The 21,965-nt window shown below is 46.2% G+C and overlaps 1 protein-coding gene across 2 annotated transcripts; it reads right to left on the bottom strand.

Annotated features, from left to right (window-relative positions):
- Nucleotides 1-244: 244 nt before the first annotated feature.
- On the bottom strand, nucleotides 245-20,832 carry SCN4B (sodium voltage-gated channel beta subunit 4). Of its 2 annotated transcripts, none has more exons than XM_029572263.1 (5): nucleotides 20,346-20,832; nucleotides 8,009-8,172; nucleotides 2,614-2,842; nucleotides 1,961-2,090; nucleotides 245-1,617 (listed from the first exon to the last, which is right to left on the bottom strand). In XM_029572263.1, the coding sequence occupies exons 1-5, from the start codon at nucleotides 20,608-20,610 to the stop codon at nucleotides 1,605-1,607; spliced, it is 801 nt and encodes a 266-aa protein (XP_029428123.1). In that variant the 5' UTR covers nucleotides 20,611-20,832; the 3' UTR covers nucleotides 245-1,604. The 2 variants fall into 2 exon arrangements, with proteins under 2 accessions (XP_029428123.1, XP_029428122.1); XM_029572262.1 differs by having other exon boundaries at nucleotides 245-1,621; nucleotides 20,346-20,829.
- Between the last annotated feature and the right edge of the window lie 1,133 nt (nucleotides 20,833-21,965).

Below are 21,965 nucleotides of genomic sequence, written 5' to 3'. Positions count from 1 at the left end.
CAATGAGTTATAAAGAAGTTTCTCAAATTTGTTTTAAATGTGCTATTTTCTAACTTCATGGCATGTCCCCTAGTTTTTGTATTATTTGAAAGAGTAAATAACTAATTCACATTTAACAATTATATTCCATTCATGATTTTATAGACCTCTAGCATACTCCATCCTCCCCCCACCCAGCCATCTCTTCTCCAAGCTGAACAGCCCTATCAATAAGGGAGCCATGCCGTCCCCTTTATCATTTTGGTCACTCTTCTCTGTACCTTTTCCAGTTCATCTATATCTTTTTTGAGTTGCCACAACCAGAATTGCACACAGTTCTCTAGCTGCTGTCTCACCATGGAGCGATACAGAGGTATTATGACATTCTCCGCTTTATTTACCATTTATTTGCTACCCTTCTAATAAGGATAATAACTGCAGCTCCATGCAGGCTACCCCTGTAGAAATGTTACACCTAAAGTTAACACGGGTTACCCCATTTCTTCATTTCAGTTCAGTTATATCTTTGTGGAGATGTGGTGACCAGAACTGCACCCAGTACTCTAGGTATGGTCTCACCATGGAGCGATACGGAAACATTATGAAATTCTTCTTTTTATTCTCCATTCCGTTCCTAATAATTTGCTCTTTTGATCACCACCGCACACAATACGTCCCTGCCCCTAGAAGCTTGCAGTCTAAATGCATACCTGAGGCAAAGGGAAATAGGATCGCTAGAGTCAGTGAGAGAAGTTTGAATTTGAACCTAGCTCATTATTCTAATGACTAGGCCATCTCAGGCAGATACAGCATCAGCTCCCAGTCATAGTGCAATGCTCCCAAGGACCCGAAGTCAGGAGGTACGCTGGATGAAAGGGTGAGAGCAGCAGAACTCACACGCATGAGGAAGCTCGGTGCACTGCATACCTAGAAGCACTGGTAGGATGCCAGACGAGAGGGTGACAGGAGCAGAACTTATATTGCATGGAGGAAGCTTGGCAGACTGCATACTGCAGAAATTGGTAGGATGCCAAGGAAGGAAGGCTGACAAACTGCACACCCAGAGGCACTTATAGCACCCTAGGTGAGGAGGTGACAGCAGAAGTCAGACTGCATGGAGGAAATGTGGTGCACAGCAGACCCTGGCAGGATGCCACGTGAAGGGTTATAGCGGCAGAACTCACTAGAGAGAGAACATATAAGATCTGAAGGTTCCATGCATACTGGGATCCTGAGCTCTTTCCACGTTATTGTCACTCCTGCCCTGGACAAAGTTTCATCCTCCTTTCATGCTCCAAGAAGGATAGAATGATCCTCCTAAATATATCAGTGCTGTGCTCTGCTCCACACATCCACACAGGTTGCTGAGGTTCAGGCATTTCATTTTTGAGGGTGAGATTACAAGGTTGGGTGCATACATACCCAATATGCATGGACTGTTAGCATATAGATATATAAATATATAGATATTCCTAGATATTGCAGGGGGTGTCAGTATTACACAGGGGTGCTCTTCCCTGGACACACTGCTGCTTCTTGTCCATTCCCTTGTTTGCCTCATGCTTTTGGCTTCACTTTGATGTCTGCTTTGGAGCCATTTTCTGTGTTGTCATTTCCAGAGGAATTTACGAGGTATTCCTTCCTAGGAAAAAGCAAACGAGTACTTTACCAGGGGATTGGAAAGCACAGGGGGAGCAGATATGCACCTGTGGACACACAAGTACACATGCACACATGCGGATACGCAAGCAGACTCATGGTTACACAAACACAGATATATCATGCACATGCAGACACACAGATAAACACGCACACATGCACCGCGCAAATGGATACACAGGAAGTGCACACACCCACAGGCACAAGAAATGCATACATGTAGTCCACGGAAGTACATGCAGACACAAACACACATAGACCTACTGACTGCACACACAGTCACACAAAGCATGCAGAATGGACTAGAACTGGCATTCCTCACTTCTTCTCCTGGTTCTTTTTCAGGGCGAAGCAGATGACCTTCTTTAGAATAAAAACAAGGATGAGGAAGCCAATGAACCCACCAACAGCAGCCAGAATGATCAGCATCAGCGTGTTATCCGGCTTCACAACTGCAAGGAAAAGCAAGCACTTAACCTCTGTCTGTGAGCAGGGTTACAGCTTCTCGTCTGCACATACATTACCAGCCGCATGTCTTTGTCTGTGATCCTTCCAGATGAGGCTCTGAAGTGAAGGCACAGACTTCATTCCATCTCAGCTCCACAGAAATGCCAAGTGGCCCAGGATCTAGAGGATGGCCTTAGGCCAGTCCTGGTTTCTGAACATCCATCCCAATGCAATGTACTCCTGATTCTTCCCTTTGAAAGCAGCCATGTCACGTACTGCAATGCATCAAGAAGAGGATGCCAGAAAGCCCAGGACTGGCCTGAGGTTTTCCTGCAGGAACTGGGTTATTGATGAGCTCTGCCAGGAACAGGGGATGGCACTCCCACTGGCAATAGCCCATGTGGGACACTGGAGCCACAGACTCAAGGGGGCCCATGCGACAGCAGTGATTCACCATGGATTTGGGTAGACAGTGATTTGGGAAAATTTGTGCTATGTTTGATCCATGGGTTGAAGGCCAACACTCACATTTATCGACCACTATAAGCTTGACCACAGCTCCCTGTTTGGCATTCATCTCACTGGGGTTGGTGACGTTGCAGGAGTACTCCCCCTCATCCTCAAAGTCAACATTCCTCAGCAGGAGGGAGATATTATATTCCTTTGCTGCATTACTGGATGCCAGCTCAAACTGATCATCTTTCTTCTTCTTCATCTGGGGCAGCGACTGCTTGTTCTTTATTGTTCCCTCGTACAGCTATGGAGAGGAAGGGCAGACACAGAGATGGTGCAAGGGAGGACCAAGACCGAGGGAGGAAGGCAGGAGAGGTTGAAATAAAGGGAGAGAGACAGAGAGAGGGAAGGGGAGGCCAAGATGGATGAAGAGAGAAACAGGAAGGTGGTAGGTGGAATGAGAGAGAGGTAGGTGGAAGAAGGGAGGGTATGCGAGAAGAATAAAGGGAAGCGAGAAGGAGGCATTAACATGATATAGAGAGGGAGGAAAAGTGAACAAGAGATATAGAGTATAGCAAGAAGGAAAATGAGGGCATAAGAGGAAGAGAGAGAAAGGAGAAATAGAAAGGAAATCATACTCAGCACTTCTGTAGCAAACCTGTCGTACCATAACACCACCAACACTCAGGTGTCACACAGCATCAACCCTCCCACTGGTACTAGAGCATCAATACATCGGCTATGGGAGCTACAGATTACAAAATATAGCCAGCTGCATTGCTAGCGATTCCTATGCAGAAACTACACTCTTGGACACACAAGCACAACACAGATTAACCCTGAGCAAATAAAGAATTAGAAACATACAGGCAACAACTGAAATGGAAAGTCGAGGAAACCAGACTCTGCATGCAATGCAACACGCAAGCCTGGATTTCCCACTAGGCTGAGTAGGCAAGTGCTAAGAGCAGTGTCAATTTTAGGGGGGTGTGAATTATGTGGTTGCACAGGGCATCACCACTTCAGGGGCATGAGCCCAGTGGTCCTGAAAGTGTGCCACAGACCAGAATGCGCTAAGACAGTGAGCTCCCAAATTTACAATCCGTCAGGTTTTCAGGATATCCGCAATATGCATGAAATAAATTTGCATGCAAGGAGGCCGTGCATACAAATCTCTCTCTTGCATATTCATTGTGATGATCCTGAAAACCTGACAGGCTGGAGGTCCCTCGGGTCAGGGTCAGGAACCTCTCCTCTAGGGGTGCCCCCAGATATGCAGGGTGCCATTTCAGTGCTTGTGGAGGGCCCTGCTGGCACTAAAGTCAACCCTGTGTAGGGATGCAGGCAGCACTTTCTCCCAAGCCTTTCTTAGTCTGAGTGGTGGTGTCCTGTTCGTTGAAACAAGGAGGGGTTCAAGAGCCAGCAGCAGGCAGACTACTGTAAAATAGAATCACTGCCAGCCTGCCTATGCACCTTTAAAGGGGCACGGCCAAGGGGATGAACATTGAGGGCCACCCAGACATAGGAGAGAATGTCTCTCTTTTTTTTTAATTTAAGAATGCTTTATTGATACACTATGTAAGGACAATAAGTCAGCAAATAGAAAATAGAACAATTCTATATAAAAGGTAAAAATGCAATAAATAAAAGATGCATGGAACTGATAAAACAGATCTATCATAGAACTTAAGAAGAAGAAACCTGGATTGAATTAGGAGTAGTACAGGTAAGTATTAATATATTTCAAGTTCAAACAGGAAATTTCATGACACATATATATTGTATATATAAATATAGTCCCTAGACATTTTTAGACATTAACTCCACTCTACAATATCAACCTCCATCACCATCGTGCATGGGAATAAATAAGGAAGCCACTTTCAACCTAGAGGGTTCCCATTCTTTTGGAACATCATGACAGAAATCCCTAACACAGAAAGTTATGATGTCCATAGTATATACTCCCCATAGCACAACCAGCAAGCCATTGAGGGAGCTGTAGATGATCTCCAGTGGAAGGCTACGTTACACCTTGCACCTACCAACATATGGCTGACTAGTTTAATCTCGTCTCTTTTGGTGGGTAATATTCCCTCAGACGGCAGAACAAGAAAGATCCCAGAAATATGGTAGATGCAAGAGATACATTTCAGACCACTATAATCTGGATAACCAGGCATGTCCACCAAATGTGAAAAAAATGAACCATTTTCTCCACAGTCCCGCCAACATCTATCACGAGGAAGGCAACTCATTTTAGATCATCTATCAGGGGTTCGGCACCAGTGGTGTAACAATTTGTAACCATTTTTTGGGGGTGGTTGCACATAGGGAATTGCCCTCACTTATTCTCAGAAGAGAATAAGTGAGGGCGTCCCTAGCGCCTCTTTTTTGTTAGGAGCGGCAGCTGTCAGCGAGTTTGACAACCAACGCTCAATTTTGCCAGCGTCTGTTCTCAAACCCACTGACAGCCACGGGTTCGGAAAACGGACGCCGGCATACTTGAGCATCTGTTTTCCGACCTGCGGGCCGCGGGCCCATTTTAAAACATTATTTTTTTATTTTTTTATTTTTGGGGCCTCCGACTTAATATCGCCATGATATTAAGTCGGAGGGTGTACAGAAAAGCAGTCTTTTCTGTTTTTCTGTACACTTCCCCGGCGCTGGCAGAAATTAACGCCAGCCTTTGGGCAGGCGTTAATTTTTGAAAGTAAAATGTGTGGCTTGGTTGCACATTTTGCTTTCTGGATCGCGCGGGAATATCTAATAGCGCCATCAACATGCATTTGCATGTTGCGGGCGCTAATAGTTTCGGGGGGGGGGGGGGTTGGCTGCGTGTTAAGGGGTAAAGCTAGCGCGTCGAAAACTTGCGGCCACACCTGGAGCGGCCCGAAAGGGGGCAGCGGGGAAGGAATAGAGGAGCTAGCCGTTATATGAGGTATCCAACCTGCAAAGGGACATTCAAGGTTCGGGGGAGATCCAGGGAAATAGCTGAAAACCATTATTCTGTGCCCAGCTTCTCTCAATGCTTAGCCAATGCTTACGCATGGGTTTTTAAACCATGTGATAATGCTCTCTTCAAATGTGCTGCCTTTTGACACTGTTGGAAGTTGAGGAGCAAGATAGTACATATAGAGCTGCCTTCACCTTTTCCCTAGCCATATAAATTTAGACAAAGCTGAATTTAACACTGTAAAAAACAAATCCGGGACCCTGACAGAAAAGGTACTCTAGGCAGGACGTTCATTTTTTTTTTGGCAGATATCCTTCCAGTCCATGAAAATGAATAGGGAGGCCCAAACTGCTAGCTTCTGTTTTATAGGAAGTTAGGGAGTAAAGCCTGTTTAGTGAGCTAGGGATCTGGACACTCAGGCATCTAATACAGTTGGGGCCCATTCTTGATTTCTTCTTTTGTTTGGGAACCTAGCCTAGTTTCAGGAATCTCAGTGGGATGCCTTTTTCACTCCCTTCCTAAAAAGGACATTCTCCATCCCAACGTAGTAACTCTCTTTCCGAAATGTGATAAGGGTATAGTTATTTGCTCCTGTTTTCTATGCATTTTATGAAAATTGGCCTCCAGTACCACTGCAGTTATACTCTCCATTACCAGCATTTCACTTCCTACTGTGGCTGCATAACTCTCCGCTGCCTTCAGTTTTTCTCTCTCCTTTCTAACAGATTTTGTTGCCATTCTTGGACTCATTTGCCACGCTAGAAAGTTAAGCACCGGTTCCCCCAAACAGTTCTTGAATTTAACCACTTCAGGGCAGGGCTTCCCAAACCTGTCCTGGGGACCCCACAGCCAGTCGGGTTTTCAGGATACCCACAATGAATAGGCATGAGATAAATTTTCATATAATGAAGACTCAGCATATGCAAATTTTGCATGCATATTCAGTGTGGGTATCCTGATAACCCGACTGGCTGTGGGGTCCCCAGGACAGGTTTGGGAAGCCTTGGATTATAGTCTTATCTGGGGAGAGAACCGGCACAGCTGCTGGAACAGAGGCCGCTCACGTTGTGCCTCCGGCTCATTCCATCACGTGGCTCCCTACCACTGTAGAAGTGTCTAAAGTGCTGGTGTGGACTCGGATATGCTTGGGGAATGGCCCTCAACTTTGCAACAAGTTGCCCGAAGTTCTGAGGCAGGAGTCTGAGTATGTCACCTTTAGAAACATCTTAAGACTTTTCTCGTCCCAGTTTATTAAAGTGGTCAGGACGGCTGGAATGTTTATTTATTTATTTATTTATTTAAAGGCTTTTATATACCGGAGTTCATGCACTTGTGCATACCACTTCGGTTTACACAGAACAAGGAACAGAAAATTACATCAAACAGATTGAACAATTAAACAAATATACAATTACATCCAACAATTGGGTATAAATAACATGGCTAACTTAGTAGGAACTTAGAGTTTGAGGTAAAGGAGAGAAATAGTACCAAGTGGTAACAGAACAATGTTAATGGCTAAATAATAAATATAAATAGTAAATACAAATTCTTATAATAAATACAGGTGTTTACAGATTACAGTCTTCATGAAAAGTTACGTCTACAGAATAGGGTTAAGTAAATAAGAACTGGCGGTTATTTCTATAGGAGTGAAGACTTCAAAAACTGAGGTTACATCTGGATTAAGAGGTATGGGTGTAGCATGCTCAAATATTTAATGATTTGGAATTGTGAGACCAAGGATAAAATTAGGAGTTGTTTGATATGATTATAAAAGCGAGAATGATTCAAGTTCTGGGATGTGGTTCTGAGCTAGACCTTTAAGTGTAGGCTTTTGTAAAGAGCCAGGTCTTGAGTTTCTTTTTGAATGTTGTGAAGTTTCTTTTTGAATGTTGTGAAGACTCTGTTGGTTTAATCAGAACTGGGACCGGTGCCAAGATTTGTTTTATGCTATTTTATAGAGAAGGTGCATTCGTCACAACTGTTTCGGAAAATCTGTGCGCAACTTTGCCGACTTTCTAGTACACGCAGGAAAACGGAGAGTATGCCTGTATCTCATTATTAAAAGTACATGCACACTCTCCATTTCCTGCATAGACTAGAAAGTCAGCGATGTACGCGCATGTCCGCTGAAACGGATGGGACAAATACACACCTCTATTATTTTATGACCTTTTTTTTATCTTTTTGTTTTGTTTTGGGTTTTTTTTTTTTGCAAAATGATTTTTATTGTCAAAAAGGAAGAGGGTACAAACCACAATAAAGGAATATATAGCCAGTATAAATAGAGTAAATATATAACAACAACTCCCTGTCAAACCAAACAGGATAACATAACAGAGAACTACTCCCCCTTCCCATTTTATGCCGATAAACATGTTCCCCACTCTCCTCAAACATGCAGCTGTATGTATTGTTTGTGTTTCATTGTGCACTGCTTCAGACACCCTCTAGAAGAATGGGAAGGTGGTATAAAAATGAATGAATACATAAATAAATGGATAAGCTCACCAGCTCAGTTTTGTTGAAGAACCATGCGAAGTGAACGTTTTCAAAGCCAATGCAGGAGAAGAAGAAGCAGGGCAGGAGTACGTCAGAGCCGTTCAGCGCTGTCACAGGGTTGTTCTTCCCAAACGATACCTCCAGGCTCACAGCCCCAGGTGGGACAGACAACACTGCAGTGAGGAAGGGAAATAGTGGAGAGTCAGCACTAGTGCACCACTCTGATCCCAGAAAGCCCACATTAGATGGTGACAAATGTGATGTGCACCTATCATCTGATGAGACTTTTACACAAGCAATGGGTCCCTCCTCCCTTGGAGCTAACTCTGGGACCAGGAATAGGTAGAAAATGAAGAGCTTGAATTACTGTTCTCAGCCACTGGGGGTCTCCATTGCTCAAGGATTCCATCCCCAGAGAAGGAATCAGGGAACCGGAGTAATCCAGGAGATGCCTGAAGATTACACACTGTATATGGATTCTTAGGGAAAGGTAAGAGTGAGAGAAGAGATGATGTCCCCAAGCTTGCACTTTCAGAAGGGAGGAGACAAACAGGAAATGGTCAACTTTTGGGTAGAAGGGACAGAAACTACGCAAAGATTTGTAACTGCAGTGTATTGTGGGACTTGTAGTTATTTTTCTCTGTAAGGCAGGGTCTCCACATTTTTAAAAAGAAGGGTCACATGGGTCATTTCAAATCACTGGGAGGACCGGTGGTGGTTGGGGAGTCCAATTTGGAGTTTGCTGAGTGGGGGAGAGGAAGGGAGATGGGGAGAGACATGTCCAGCATTCTGGGAAGGGGGGAGGCAGGATTTCCAGGGATGTGGCAGAAGATAGTGTCAGTATTAATATTTTTAGATTTCTGGGAAATTGGCAACCCTGCCACACCCCCAGCAGTTCTACCTCCCTGCCTTGCACTGTATCTGCTCAAAGAATGTTATGGTTTTGAGGTGTTTGGTGGATTCTTAGGAGCTGCAGTGATGACCACTCCCACGGGGAGGAGCCCCGCGGGGAACTGCAGTACCAGACTAGACTCAGATGCACAAACACCGAGATAGTTTTATTATATAGCTTGTAGAGTCCACCAGAGGTGGCAGTAGTGAGTAGATTCCTGCCGCAGCAGTCTTGGGTCCTCGGCTGAGGAGACCCGTCCCACAATGGTGGTATAGGGAGCTCCGATGCAGGTTTTCAACGAGGAGCTGTAGGTGAGGCAGACTGGTAGATGTTAGATTACTCACATCACTTGTAGCTGAATGGCAGAGTTCCCAGCAGGTAGAAGTAAAGGTAGCAGGCACCAAGGTAGACAACACAGGCACTCGAGGATCGAGTACCTGATACTGGATAGGCACCTGGAAAGAAGCATAGGGCTCCCGAGGAGCAGGTACCCAAGTTAGAAGAACCCCGGAGGGTAGAGAGAGCTTCCAGCAGCAGCAAGAAGCGGCAGAGCAGCTTAGACCGGAGCGAATCCAATCCTTGCTAACTCAAAGTCAGTCAGCAAATGGGCAACCTAAATACCCGGATGGTGTGACGTCACTCGAGGGGGATGCCCCCGAGGTTCGCGCCAATGCTGGAATAAAGACGTGGGTGACACGCATGCACCCTAGGAGGCCCTCAGGTGAATCATGGCGGAATGCTTTGCCATAGCTGTTCCAGGGACGCCGGTGAGTGTGGCAAGCAGATGTGGCGGTAGCCATTTTCCCGAGACTGGTGGAGAAACCTATTATTGAGGTGAGGCATGTGGGACGAAGCCATCTGAGTCCGATGGATGCAACAAAGAAGTTGGCCGTAGAGGCAAAAACTCACAGTAAAAACTTTTTAAAATATATTCGAAGCAGAAAGCCTGTGAGGGAGTCAGTTGGACCGTTAGATGATCGAGGGGTTAAAGGGACACTTAGAGAAGATAAGGCCATAGCGGAAAGATTAAATGATTTCTTTGCTTCGGTGTTTACTGAAGAGGATGTTGGGGAGGTACCCGTGCTGGAGAAGGGTTTTCATGGTAATGATTCAGATGGACTGAACCAAATCACAGTGAACCTAGAAGATGTAGTAGGCCCTGATTGACAAACTGAAGAGTAGTAAATCACCTAGACCGGATGGTATACACCCTAGGGTTCTGAAGGAACTCAAAAATGAAATTTCAGACCTATTAGTAAAAATTTGTAACCTATCATTAAAATCATCCATTGTACCTGAAGACTGGAGGGTGGCTAATGTTACCCCAATATTTAAAAAGGACTCCAGGAGTGATCCGGGAAACTACAGACCAGTTAGCCTGACTTCAGTTCCAGGAAAAATAGTGGAAAGTGTTCTAAATATCAAAATCACAGAACATATAGAAAGACATGGTTTAATGGAACAAAGTCAGCATGGCTTTACCCAAGGCAAGTCTTGCCTCACAAATTTGCTTCACTTTTTTGAAGGAGTTAATAAACATGTAGAGAACCGGTAGACGTAGTGTATTTGGATTTTCAGAAGGCTTTGACAAAGTTCCTCATGAGAGGCTTTTAGGAAAAGTAAAAAGTCATGGGATAGGTGGCGATGTCCTTTTGTGGATTACAAACTGGCTAAAAGCAGGAAACAGAGAGTAGGATTAAATGGATAATTTTCTCAATGGAAGGGAGTAGGCAGTGGAGTGCCTCAGGGATCTGTATTGGGACCCGTACTTTTCAATATATTTATAAATGATCTGGAAAGAAATACGACGAGTGAGGTAATCAAATTTGCAGATGATACAAAATTGCTCAGAGTAGTTAAATCACAAGTAGATTGTAATAAATTGCAGGAAGACCTTCTGAGATTGGAAAATTGGGTATCCAAATAGCAGATGAAATTTAATGTGGATAAGTGCAAGGTGATGCATATAGGGAAAAATAACCCATGCTCTAGTTATACAATGTTAGGTTCCATATTAGGAGCTACCACCCAAGAAAGAGATTTAGGCGTCATAGTGGATAACACATTGAAATCGTCAGTTCAGTGTGCTGCGCCAGTCAAAAAAGCAAACAGAGGGAATGGTGAATAAAACGGAAAATGTCATAATGCCTCTGTATCGCTCCATGGTGAGACCGCACCTTGAATACTGTGTACAATTCTGGTCGCCGCATCTCAAAAAAGATATAATTGCGATGGAGAAGGTACAGAGAAGGGCGACCAAAATGATAAGGGGAATGGAACAGCTCCCCTATGAGGAAAGACTAAAGAGGTTAGGACTTTTCAGCTTGGAGAAGAGACGACTGAGGTGGGATATGATAGAAGTCTTTAAGATCATGAGAGGTCTAGAACGGGTAGATGTGAATCGGTTATTTACGCTTTCGGATAATAGAAAGACTAGGGGGCATTCTATGAAGTTAGCATGTGGCACATTTAAAATTAATTGGAGAAAGTTCTTTTTTACTCAACGCACAATTAAACTCTGGAATTTGTTGCCAGAGGATGTGGTTAGTGCAGTTAGTCTAGCTGTGTTTAAAAAAGGATTGGATAAGTTCTTGGAGGAGAAGTCCATTACCTGCTATTAAGTTCACTTAGAGAATAGCCATTGCCATTAGCAACAGTAACATGGAATAGACTTAGGTTTTGGGTACTTGCCAAGTACCTGTGACCTGGATTGGCCACTGTTGGAAACAGGATGCTGGGCTTGATGGACCCTCGGTCTGACCCAGTATGGCATGTTCTTATGTTCTTATGCTTCCTAGGGTAGCCTGGGGAAGGGGATGTAGAGATGTATACTGCACAATCCACCCCTCTCCCCTCCCTTCTCTCTTCCCCACCACAGCATCTCTCTTTCTCTCTCCCCCCCCTCCCCACCACCACCAGTATATCTCATTCTCTCTTTTTCCCTTCCCACAACTACTACAGCATCTTCCCTTCTCTCTCTTCCCCCATCTTCCCTTCTCTCTCTTCCCCCAGCATCTCTCCTACTCTCCTCCAGCTTCACCCATTTCTCTTCCCTTCCCTTCCTTTCACCTTCTCATCATCTCCCCTTCCCTTAATGATCTTCCTCTTCATACCATGGAAAAACGTTTACAATAATCTTATTGAGGATTGTACAAATCAGGATTTGGAGCGGGCAAGCCCTGTCAGGGTAAAAGTTTTTCCAAATCAAACAAGTACCCTAAAACTCTATTCAGAAGCCCCTTTGAATATTTCTCTCTATTTGTTTGGGAATTCAGTGCTTTTGACACAACAGCACTCACTTTTTAGATGAGTTCTTTATTACTCGTGGGCTCCCTCCCGATGCAGTCTTTTCGAAACATGGCCCGTGTCGAGGGATCGTGAATTTACTGATACAATTATTTGGCTTGATGCTGACGATTGAACTCTTTTGCTTGCCTATATCTAATAAAACTTTGCTCTTGAACTTTATGGACATTGTTGAACCCTGATGTCCTTCCTCCTCTTATTGGCTAATAGCTAAATCCCCTCAGCTTACAGCCTGCCCGTTGTAGCAAAATCAGCTTCTTGGTTTGCATCCTCCTATAGCTATAAACTGATCTTTATCTAATTTAGCTTTCGCACTCCTCCTAACAAATACTGACCTATTGATAAGCTGCTCCAATGTCAATTCACATGATAGCAGTTTATGATCCGAGCATGGAATATACAGATGAGACAACACCATCCTTCAAAATTTGATCCGTCACTAAAATATAATCCAACGTGTGGGGGAATCAACCAATTGGTTAAGTGCCAATGCATGCAAAGAGGCCTTAAAAGTATTAATATTTGTAGAATGATCATCATCAAAATGTAAATTAAATCTCCAAGTAAAATTACATTGTCATAACACAAATGCAATGAGGTGAATAATGTTATAATCTTGTTCGTTATTACAACAACTTGACCAGGAGGAATATACAAAACCAAAATCCAAGAATGCAGCTTTATCAACAAACCTCACAACCTACAGGAGCAACAAGGGGTAATTTAACCCCAGGCAAATCTTTTTTAAATATGATCACCCCTCTCTTACCCTCCTTTGATATCCCTACATATGTGTAATTTGAAGGACACAAGTTGTTCAAGATAATTGCATCAGCATTTGTGTGCCAGGATTCAGTAATGGAAAACATATCAATATCTAAAAGCAATAATAAATCAGGAATCTCAACATCTTTTCTTCTCACAGAGCATGCATTGGTATATGCCAGTGACAAACTAGCCTGTTCAGAATTATCGCAACAGAATGAGCTACAGGAGGATACACTAAACTGCTTTCATGTGTGGACACCCAGATTGAAAGAGAAAAGATGCCATACCTTCCACGACCAAGCACAACAGGAATATTAACACCACAAACACTGGCCATGGTCAAAGCAAAAGACCTTCAATAATTGAATCAAGAGCAATGCCCATACCCATAGCCTCATTTGTTACCCACTCATGGCCCCACGAAGGAGCCCATAAAGCGGTAACACTGCCAGACAAGTGTAACACTGTCAGACAAGTATAATACCCTTTTGCCCCTTACTCAGAGAATGGTACAATCCAGTGCACCCGACCCCTCTGATTTTATGACATGTCTTCTCATCCAGTAGGGGGTGTAGTTGGGTCCTCTGGAAAATTTCCAGTGAGTGGGAAAGTTTTGGGGAATTCTCTGACATCGCCATGCCAGAAAAATCTGGAAGGAGACTTGGGATTTTCAAGCGCCCCCTCGTCTCTGAGCATCGTCTTATTTGGAATAATTTTCAAATACAGGATCATTTTTGGGATCTGTGGCCAAAGACCCATCTAGCTGGTATAGCTTATTTCATGATAACTGCATCAATGGGCTATGTGTGTAAAAGTCAGTTTGTATCTTGATTCTTGACCTACCTGAACTACCTAGAAGAGCACTGATCTGGGGCAGTAGCAACAGGTCTAGACTCTTGGTTTGATGGTCAGACTGAAAACCACTTCAGGACCTGAAGTGGAGTGCCCCAGAGGTCTGTATTGGGACCTGTGCTATTTAGCATATTCATAAATAATCTGGAGAAAGGAATAATGAGTGGGGTGACCACATTTGCAGATGACACAAAATTGTGTTGAGTCGTTAAAGCAGCAGTGGATTGTGAAGAACTGCAGAAGAACCTTGTGAGACTGGGCGACCGGTCTTCTGAATGGCAGATGCGATTTAATGTGGACAAATGCAAAATAATGCACGCATGGAAAAATAATCCCAACTACAAGTACACGATGCTGTGTAGGAGTCACCAACCAGGAAAAAAAACCTTAGAGTCCTTGTGGACAATACCGTGAAATCTTCAGCTCAGTGTGCGGCGGCGGCGGTCAAAAAGGCAAACAGAATATTAGGAAATATTTGGAAAGGAATAGGGAGAAAAACTGAGAATATTCTACCGTAATGCCATTTTATAGATCTATGGTTTGACCTCATCTTGAATATTGTGTGCAGTTCTGGTCGCCCCCATCTCAAAAAGACATAGCAGACATAGAAAAGATGCAGAGAAGGGCAACAAAAAATAATAAAAGGGGCTGGAACAGCTTCCTTATGGAGAAAGGCTAAGCAGATTAGGGCTCTTTAGCTTGGAAAAGAGTGATGGACTAGGAAGGGATATGACTGAAATGTATAAGATCACAGGTGGAGTGGAATGGTAAATAGAAAATGGTTACTTACCCTTTCAAATTTACCAGTTTTGAGAACAATTTTAGAGAAAGTAGTTTTGAATTAGCTAACCAATTGTTTAGAGGAGAATTAATTTTTGAACAGCAGTCAGGCTGTTTTCATAAATACAACAGCACTCCTTGCTGGTATCAGTGTATGGTTTGTTGGACATGGGAATTTCCTAAGCTCTTTAAAAATTGCCTTCAAAGGTTGAAACTCCAGCTGCAACGGGGAAAAGAAAGCAAATTCAGAAATGTTCCAGGTTGGCAACTCGGTGTGACCTGGCAGAAAATCTGCACCGGCCCCTGCAGACCTGCAATCTGATTTTCAGAGGGAAACTGCCCGCAGCAGAGTTTCCTTTTGAAAACTCGGGCCGGCAGGGGGAAGCCAGTGCTTTTGTTCCTGCGTCCTTTTCATCTGCTTTTGAAGCAGGAGCAACGTGCATACAGGAGGATTTCAAAATGAGATCCCTGCATGTGCTTTCCCTCCGCCTGCTCCTTTTTTCTCCGCAGCGCAGGTAATTTTACCCTCAGTGGCAGGGAGTAGCAATTTTCAAAGGGCCTTTTCACAAGGGGAAACATTTTCAAAAATGACCCTCCCTGAAAATTGACCCCCTTTCCCCCTGCTTTTTCTTTCATACTTTAGCTTCTCCTATGAATTTTCCAAGCACATACAGAAATGATGGTCACAAAATAATCCAGATTTTAGAAAAAGCAAAACAGCCGCCTGCTTTTCAGAGGGAAGAAGGCTTCTGAGATCTCCATGTCTTCCTGTGTGTTGCCCTAGATGACTGTGTTTAATGTCCTCTCCTCTCCTCTCGATCTCGGGTGGTCATCGATGGCAGTCCTCTATCCCTCTCTCTCCTGGGAGTCCTCTCTTTTCTGCCCCAGTCTCTGCTGGTCCTCTCTCCCCTGTTAGGCTGCCCTCCACTCTCAGGGATTCCTGAGAGTGGAGGGATTCCCCCTTTCTTCCTTCATTCCAGTTTCATTCCTTCTCCCCTCTGTCTTTTCTCTCATATTTATTTAAAAAAGGTTTGTATACCGCTGCCTCCAAAATTTTGTCCAGAACAGATTTACCAAAAAAAAAAAAAAAAAGTCACATCCATAATAATCATAACGTATAACATCTGAACTAAATCATGTTCAAGATAAAAATTAATAAAACAAATGCAAAAGAGCATTTCCTCCTCTCAGTCATCCTGCTCCCTTTTTTTAGTGCAGCTCTCCTCTCCTCTTTCGCTGTCAGGCCGGTGACAGAGCACATGGCAGTAGCGAGAAATGCTTCTCACTGCTGTGACCACCCTGCTTTCCTCAGCGACGTCCCCCACATCCTCACAGTGCGGCTGCGGGGTTTATGGCTCTCAAGGGCTGCAAGCCGTCCCTCTCTTCCCTACCTCCGCTGGGCATGTGGCAGTGCGGTTTCAGGCTTCTTAACTGGTTAAAATGGCCCTTTTCTAATGCTCCTGCTCCTGGTCTGCAGCAGTGCGGGGTGAAGTTTTCATGGCCATAATAGACCCGGCTCTCGCTCTCCTGGCCTGTGGCAGCAGCCCAGCTTAATTTTCTTGCCTCCCTTCTGGTAGATCTCCTGGGATAGTCTCGCGGACCCCAGATTGGAAACCACTGATCTATTTAATAGTTTCATGCAACCTGTATGTTCCGTCATACCTAAAAAGGGGGTGCAGTTTATGATATATGCTGACAATACACAGATCCTTTGTTCTGTAGCTCAGGATTGTGACTTTGAATGCAGGGTGTTCATCATTGGTTGATCAGTAACAGTCTTTCTCATAATATTTGAAAATTGGAAGCAGCCAAACTGCTATAGTAATTGATCTGCCTAGTTTGTCTATTAATAGAATTTCACTTTATTTTTTGTATTCTATTCAAAACTTGGGGGGAGAAGGGGGTCTTGTTTGATTCGCATCTGTCATTCAAACCACGGTCGAATTCTATTTTAAAATCAGAGAGGCTGTGTGCCAACTTTAAGCCTGCTGTGCATAATGTGGGTTTTAACAGACTTCAGTACCCTAGATTTGCACAAATAGGTAGGTTTCCAAACCATTTTAAATGCCTTTAGGCATGGTATAATTTGCTCAGGAAGAGCGTTCCAAAGTAATGGTCTAGCCACTGAGAAAGCTCTTACCCTTGGGATGACCAAATGTGTCAGTTTCAGAGAGGGAACATCCAATATGTTTTTATTTGCCGATCTCATTTGGCGTGTGGGTTTATAAACGTGCCAAGAGGTTGAGTCGCTGTGCAAACGTTTATGCATTAACTGGTTGATTTTAAAAGCCCTGCGTACACCAAAGTCGGGAGATACACTTGTGACTTGGCCCGGTGCGCACTGCGCGGATTTTAAAAAGCACATGAGTATGCACATATCTCCCTGTACCCGTACAAACCATAAAGTTTAAGAAAGGGGTGGGGAGTGAGTGGGGTTCTGGGCAGGCCAAATCTGCACCATGAAGTCTGCGCACCGGGGTCCCCATACTGAGTCTGCACGCCGGGGTCCCCATACTGAGTCTGCGCGCCGGGGTCCCCATACCGAGTAACTTTACTTCTGCTACAGGCAGCATGTAAGTATTAAAATAAAATAAACTAGGCTAGTCAGCGGCATTTTAAGGGTCAAGGCTAATAGGGTAAAAGGGAGGCAAGTTAGCTAGGGGTTTAGGAAGTCCTCTCCTTTACTGGGGAGAACTGGGAATGAATCGGAGAAATAGGTAACTGCGTCGGTGCCGTATCTACTAAAATCCCCCCACTTACGCAATCGAGGCGGCATTTGCACGCACATGCACACATCAATATAAAATTGATTTTATAATAAGCGCATGTATGCATGTATATACGTGCATCTGTTATAAAATCACCATGTTCATGTGTGTGAGCTGGCACATGCGCGTACACGTGCACCCATGCACAGATCTTAAAATTCACTTCTAAGGATGTCAATTTAAATTGAATCCACTGTTTTAGTGGTAGCGAGTGCAGACATGATAAAATGGGTGTGAAACTGTCACACTTTCTTGTATCTGTTAAAATCTTTCTGGCTTGTACCATTACCTTTTTCACCTCTTTGGCCACCTTAAGATCATCAGATACCACACAGAAGAATTTCACCCCCATCCCTTGGAGTTTTGCAGTCCAAATGCATAGACTAGACTCAGGAGTAATCTAAGGAAATGTTTCTTGACAGAGAGGATGGTAGATGCATGGAACGGCCTCCCAGTGGAACTAGAGGAGACAAGGACCATATGCGAATTCAAGAAAGCGTGGGAGAAGCACAGGGGGATCTCTGAAGGAGTGATAGGGATTGTAAAGCTGAGCAGTTGTATGGTTGGTCAGATTAGATGGGTCATATGGTCTTTTTCTGCCATCATGTTTCTATATTAAGAAGACAATGCAGTTAGGCAGCTTGCCAATTTCCATTTGGATATTGAGGCTTCTATGGGTCAATGTGTTTGTTAATGAGTTCCAGCCTCTGCATTACAGTTGAAGAACTAAGAAAGTTACAAGGATGAAGAGCAGGTACTGAGAGAATCTGAGGCATCGAGATTCAGGCCACTGGTCTAGTCTCTGGATTAGATCCTACTCTTCCTGATTCCTAATGGGTGGGGGTAAACATCACTGTTTTCCTGACTCCTGAATCATCTCCCTCCCCTCTGCCTGACTCCTGGTATGTATGTGTGTGTGTGTGTGTGTGTGTGTGTGTGTGCGCGCGTGTGTGTGCATTTGTATGTGTCAGCTTCATCCCTTCTGCCTGACTCCAGGGGTATGTGTGAGGGGGGGGGGGGGAATCAGCTTCATCCCCTCTGCCTGACTCTTGGGGTCTGTGTGTGTGTGTGAGTGTGTGTGTGTGTGAGAGAGAGAGAGAGGGGGGGGGGATCAGCTTCATCCCCTCTGCCTGACTCTTGGGGTCTGTGTGTGTGTGTATGTGTGAGGGTCAACTTCATCCCTTCTGCCTGATTCCTGGTGTGTGTATGTGTGTGTGTGTGTGTGTGTGTGAGGGTCAACTTCATCCCTTCTGCCTGATTCCTGGTGTGTGTATGTGTGTGTGTGTGTGTGTGTGTGTGTGTGTGTGCTTCATCCCTTCTGCTTGACTCCTGGAGTATGTACTGCACTTAACAGTATGTGTGTGTGTGTGGGGGGGGGGGGGGGTCCAGCTTCATCCCTTCTGCCTGACTCCTGGGGCATGTGACTCCTGGGGTCTATATGTGTGTGTGTGTGTCTGTATGAGGGTCAGCTTCATTCTCTCTTCCCGACTCCTGTGTTACCACTTTTGGAGTCTTACTGTCTGAAATCAATGAGAGAGAAATTAGTGCTGGGAGGGACTGCAAGGTATGATGTGCTATGAAAGGCTGAGTAGGGGGCTTCTCTTCTCCCTACTTTACAAAAGAATGAGCAGTGATGGCAGAGCTTATTTTCCAGGGTTGTAGTTGACGGATCACTATCAAACTGCTGACATCTGCTTTCTCTCCTTCCTTAATTCAGCAGAAATGAAATAGGAGGGGAGATGGGATATTGGCCCATCTATAGTAACAGAATAAACGACAGGAGATGAAAGACCCACTGTCCCATGCAGCCTGCCCAGCTGAGATGAATCTGAGGGATTATTTGACGCTGCTGCAGCCTGACACCACTGCAGTCTCAGTTCTGCTGAGGTGGTGAGCTCTCTTCCAAACCACTGACCTACATTCAGTGTGCAGGAAACATGCGAGTCGGGCTGACATTCATGAAAATGGGCCCGGGAGGAAGAATGCCCCAGCCCTGGGATGAGGGGAGACACTGGCTCCTGAGCTGTAAGAAGGGATACAGGGGACCCGAATCAATTAGTCAGATGCTGAGAGGAGGAATAAAGAGACGAAGGAGCCACTAATCTCATGCCAAGAAAAACGGCTTCGCTTTCCAATCCTATTCCCTTAGCAATCTCTTGCACATTCCTGGGGTGAGAAGACAGAACATCCTATGCTGATACGAATGCTGGCACGGGTCTCCTTTCCATGTGAGAGTCACTTACAAATGGAAAAGGACCTTTTCTTTTCTAGCATCGGTTATCTCTCTGACCCTTTCACAGTGCCTGCTATCTCAAGGTTACTCAGTAAGTGCTTGCAGCAGCTCTTCCTTGTAAGAGAGCCAAGGCTGGGGCTCCGGGAGCTGCAGCACTCCCGCAGCACTGCATCCATTCTGGGCATGCCAGCTAGAAGCCACCCAAGCATGCAGTCCCTCTCTATACCGCTCTGATCGCCTTTCCTGCATCCACCGCAGGTCTCCCCGGAGCTGGGCTCTATTCGGCTGCTTACAGGGATGCACTTTTATACTGAAGGGATCTGTAGCGGGAGCCAGGAAAGAGTTTGCAGGCATGTAGCCCTCCCCCCCCCTAGGACGCATGATGTGCACAACGCACATACATGTAACCTACAGAAGCAGGAGGCCGGGGGCGCAGGCACAGGACAGCACTAGGAGAGGGGGAGCAGATTATCTAAAGTCCGAGAGGAAGTGCTGCACCTGCTCTCACCAAGGGCATTAAAAAAAAACAAAACTTTGCAGTCTCCGAGCACTGCCTGCGCTGCCCCCATCCCGCATCCCGCACCGCAGCAAGGGTTAGCGGCAGGCGGAGGATTTGGGGGATATGCGGGAAGGTGGGGGTCACCCAAGGATAAATCGGAGTCTGCGGGTGGCATCCTCCCCCCCCCCCCCAGGGGACCCGTAGTGGGGAGCAGGGGGAGAGGGGGCGGAGAGGACCGGCGCTCTTACCCATGCAGAGAACCAGCAGCCTCCTTGTGCCCCTCCGGAAGGCGGAGAGGGCGCGGTCCCCGGCACTCACAGCCATTCCTTCCCCGGGCGGGCAGCGGCAGGAGCGCCGGCAGGATCGGAGCCGGGAAAACGCTCTGGGCAGAGGCGGCAGCCCGAAGTTCCTCGGCAGAAGCCTCCTCTCTGGCTCGCGCTCACTTTCTTCCCTCCTCCTCCTCCGCTCCCGGATCCTGATGGAGGGGAGGGGGAGGAGGGGGCGCTGGGCCATGTGACGGCGCTAAGGGACCTCGGCAAGAGGAGCCGCGCAGGGCGGCAGAAAACCGAGGCGTGCCTAGGACGTCCTGCGGGGTGGGCTCTAAGCTTCCCCGAGGCCCGGGCTGGGGGGGGGCGAGGGGCAAGACCCCCCCCCCCTCAGACAGTTCCTGCTTCCCCAAGATATTACAGGCAGACATCAAGGTGCAGTGAGCGCAGTTTGCTCAAAGTCCTGCCCTGCAGCACTCCCTGTTACTCCAGCACTGAGACCTCCCCCCACCCCCACCCCCAACACACACACACACCACTTAACCAATGCACCTCTCTCCTGCCCTGCAGCACTCCCTGTTACTCCAGTATTGAGACTCCCCCTCCCCCTAACACTCTCTCCTGCCCTGCAGAACTCCCTGTTACTCCAGTATTGAGACTCCCCCTCCCTCCAACACTCTCTCCTGCCCTGCAGCACTCCCTGTTACTCCAGTATTGAGACTCCCCCTCCCTCTAACACTCTCTGGTGCCCTGCAGCACTCCCTGTTACTCCAGTATTGAGACTCCCCCTCCCTCTAACACTCTCTCCTGCCCTGCAGCACTCCTTGTTACTCCAGTATTGAGACTCTCCCTCCCCCTAACACTCTCTCCTGCCCTGCAGCACTCCCTGTTAATCCAGTATTGAGACTCCCCCGCCCACTAACACTCTCTCCTGCCCTGCAGCACTCCCTGTTACTCCAGTATTGAGACTCCCCCGCCCACTAACACTCTCTCCTGCCCTGCAGCACTCCTTGTTACTCCAGTATTGAGACTCTCCCTCCCCCTAACACTCTCTCCTGCCCTGCAGCACTCCCTGTTACTCCAGTAGGGAGACTCCCCCTCCCACTAACACTCTCTCCTGCCCTGCAGCACTCCTTGTTACTCCAGTATTGAGACTCCCCCTCCCACTAACACTCTCTCCTGCCCTGCAGCACTCCCTGTTACTCCAGTATTGAGACTCCCCCTCCCCCTAACACTCTCTCCTGCCCTGCAGCACTCCCTGTTACTCCAATATTGAGACTCCCCCTCCCACTAACACTCTCTCCTGCCCTGCAGCACTCCTTGTTACTCCAGTATTGAGACTCCCCCTCCCACTAACACTCTCTCCTGCCCTGCAGCACTCCCTGTTACTCCAGTATTGAGACTCCCCCTCCCACTAACACTCTCTCCTGCCCTCTAGCACTCCCTGTTACTCCAGTATTGAGTCTCCCCCTCCCCTCCCCACACCACTTTACCAATGCACCTGTCTCCTGCCCTGCAGCACTCCCTGATACTCCAGTATTGAGACTCCCCCTCCCCCTAACACTCTCTCCTGCCCTGCAGCACTCCCTGTTACTCCAGTAT

The sequence above is a fragment of the Rhinatrema bivittatum genome, chromosome 12, assembly GCF_901001135.1.
Source record: "Rhinatrema bivittatum chromosome 12, aRhiBiv1.1, whole genome shotgun sequence".
Lineage (NCBI taxonomy): Eukaryota > Metazoa > Chordata > Amphibia > Gymnophiona > Rhinatrematidae > Rhinatrema > Rhinatrema bivittatum.
This window is presented reverse-complemented; position numbering and strand designations above follow the sequence as displayed.

Coding starts and splice junctions, on each gene's coding strand:
- SCN4B (XM_029572262.1), bottom strand. CDS start 20,610: ATGGCCCAGCGCCCCCTCCTCCCCCTCCCCTCCATCAGGATCCGGGAG. Junction 8,173..20,345: donor GCTGCTGGTTCTCTGCATGG/GTAAGAGCGCCG, acceptor TCCTCACTGCAG/TGTTGTCTGTCCCACCTGGG. Junction 2,091..2,613: donor GCTTATAGTGGTCGATAAAT/GTGAGTGTTGGC, acceptor TTTTCCTTGCAG/TTGTGAAGCCGGATAACACG.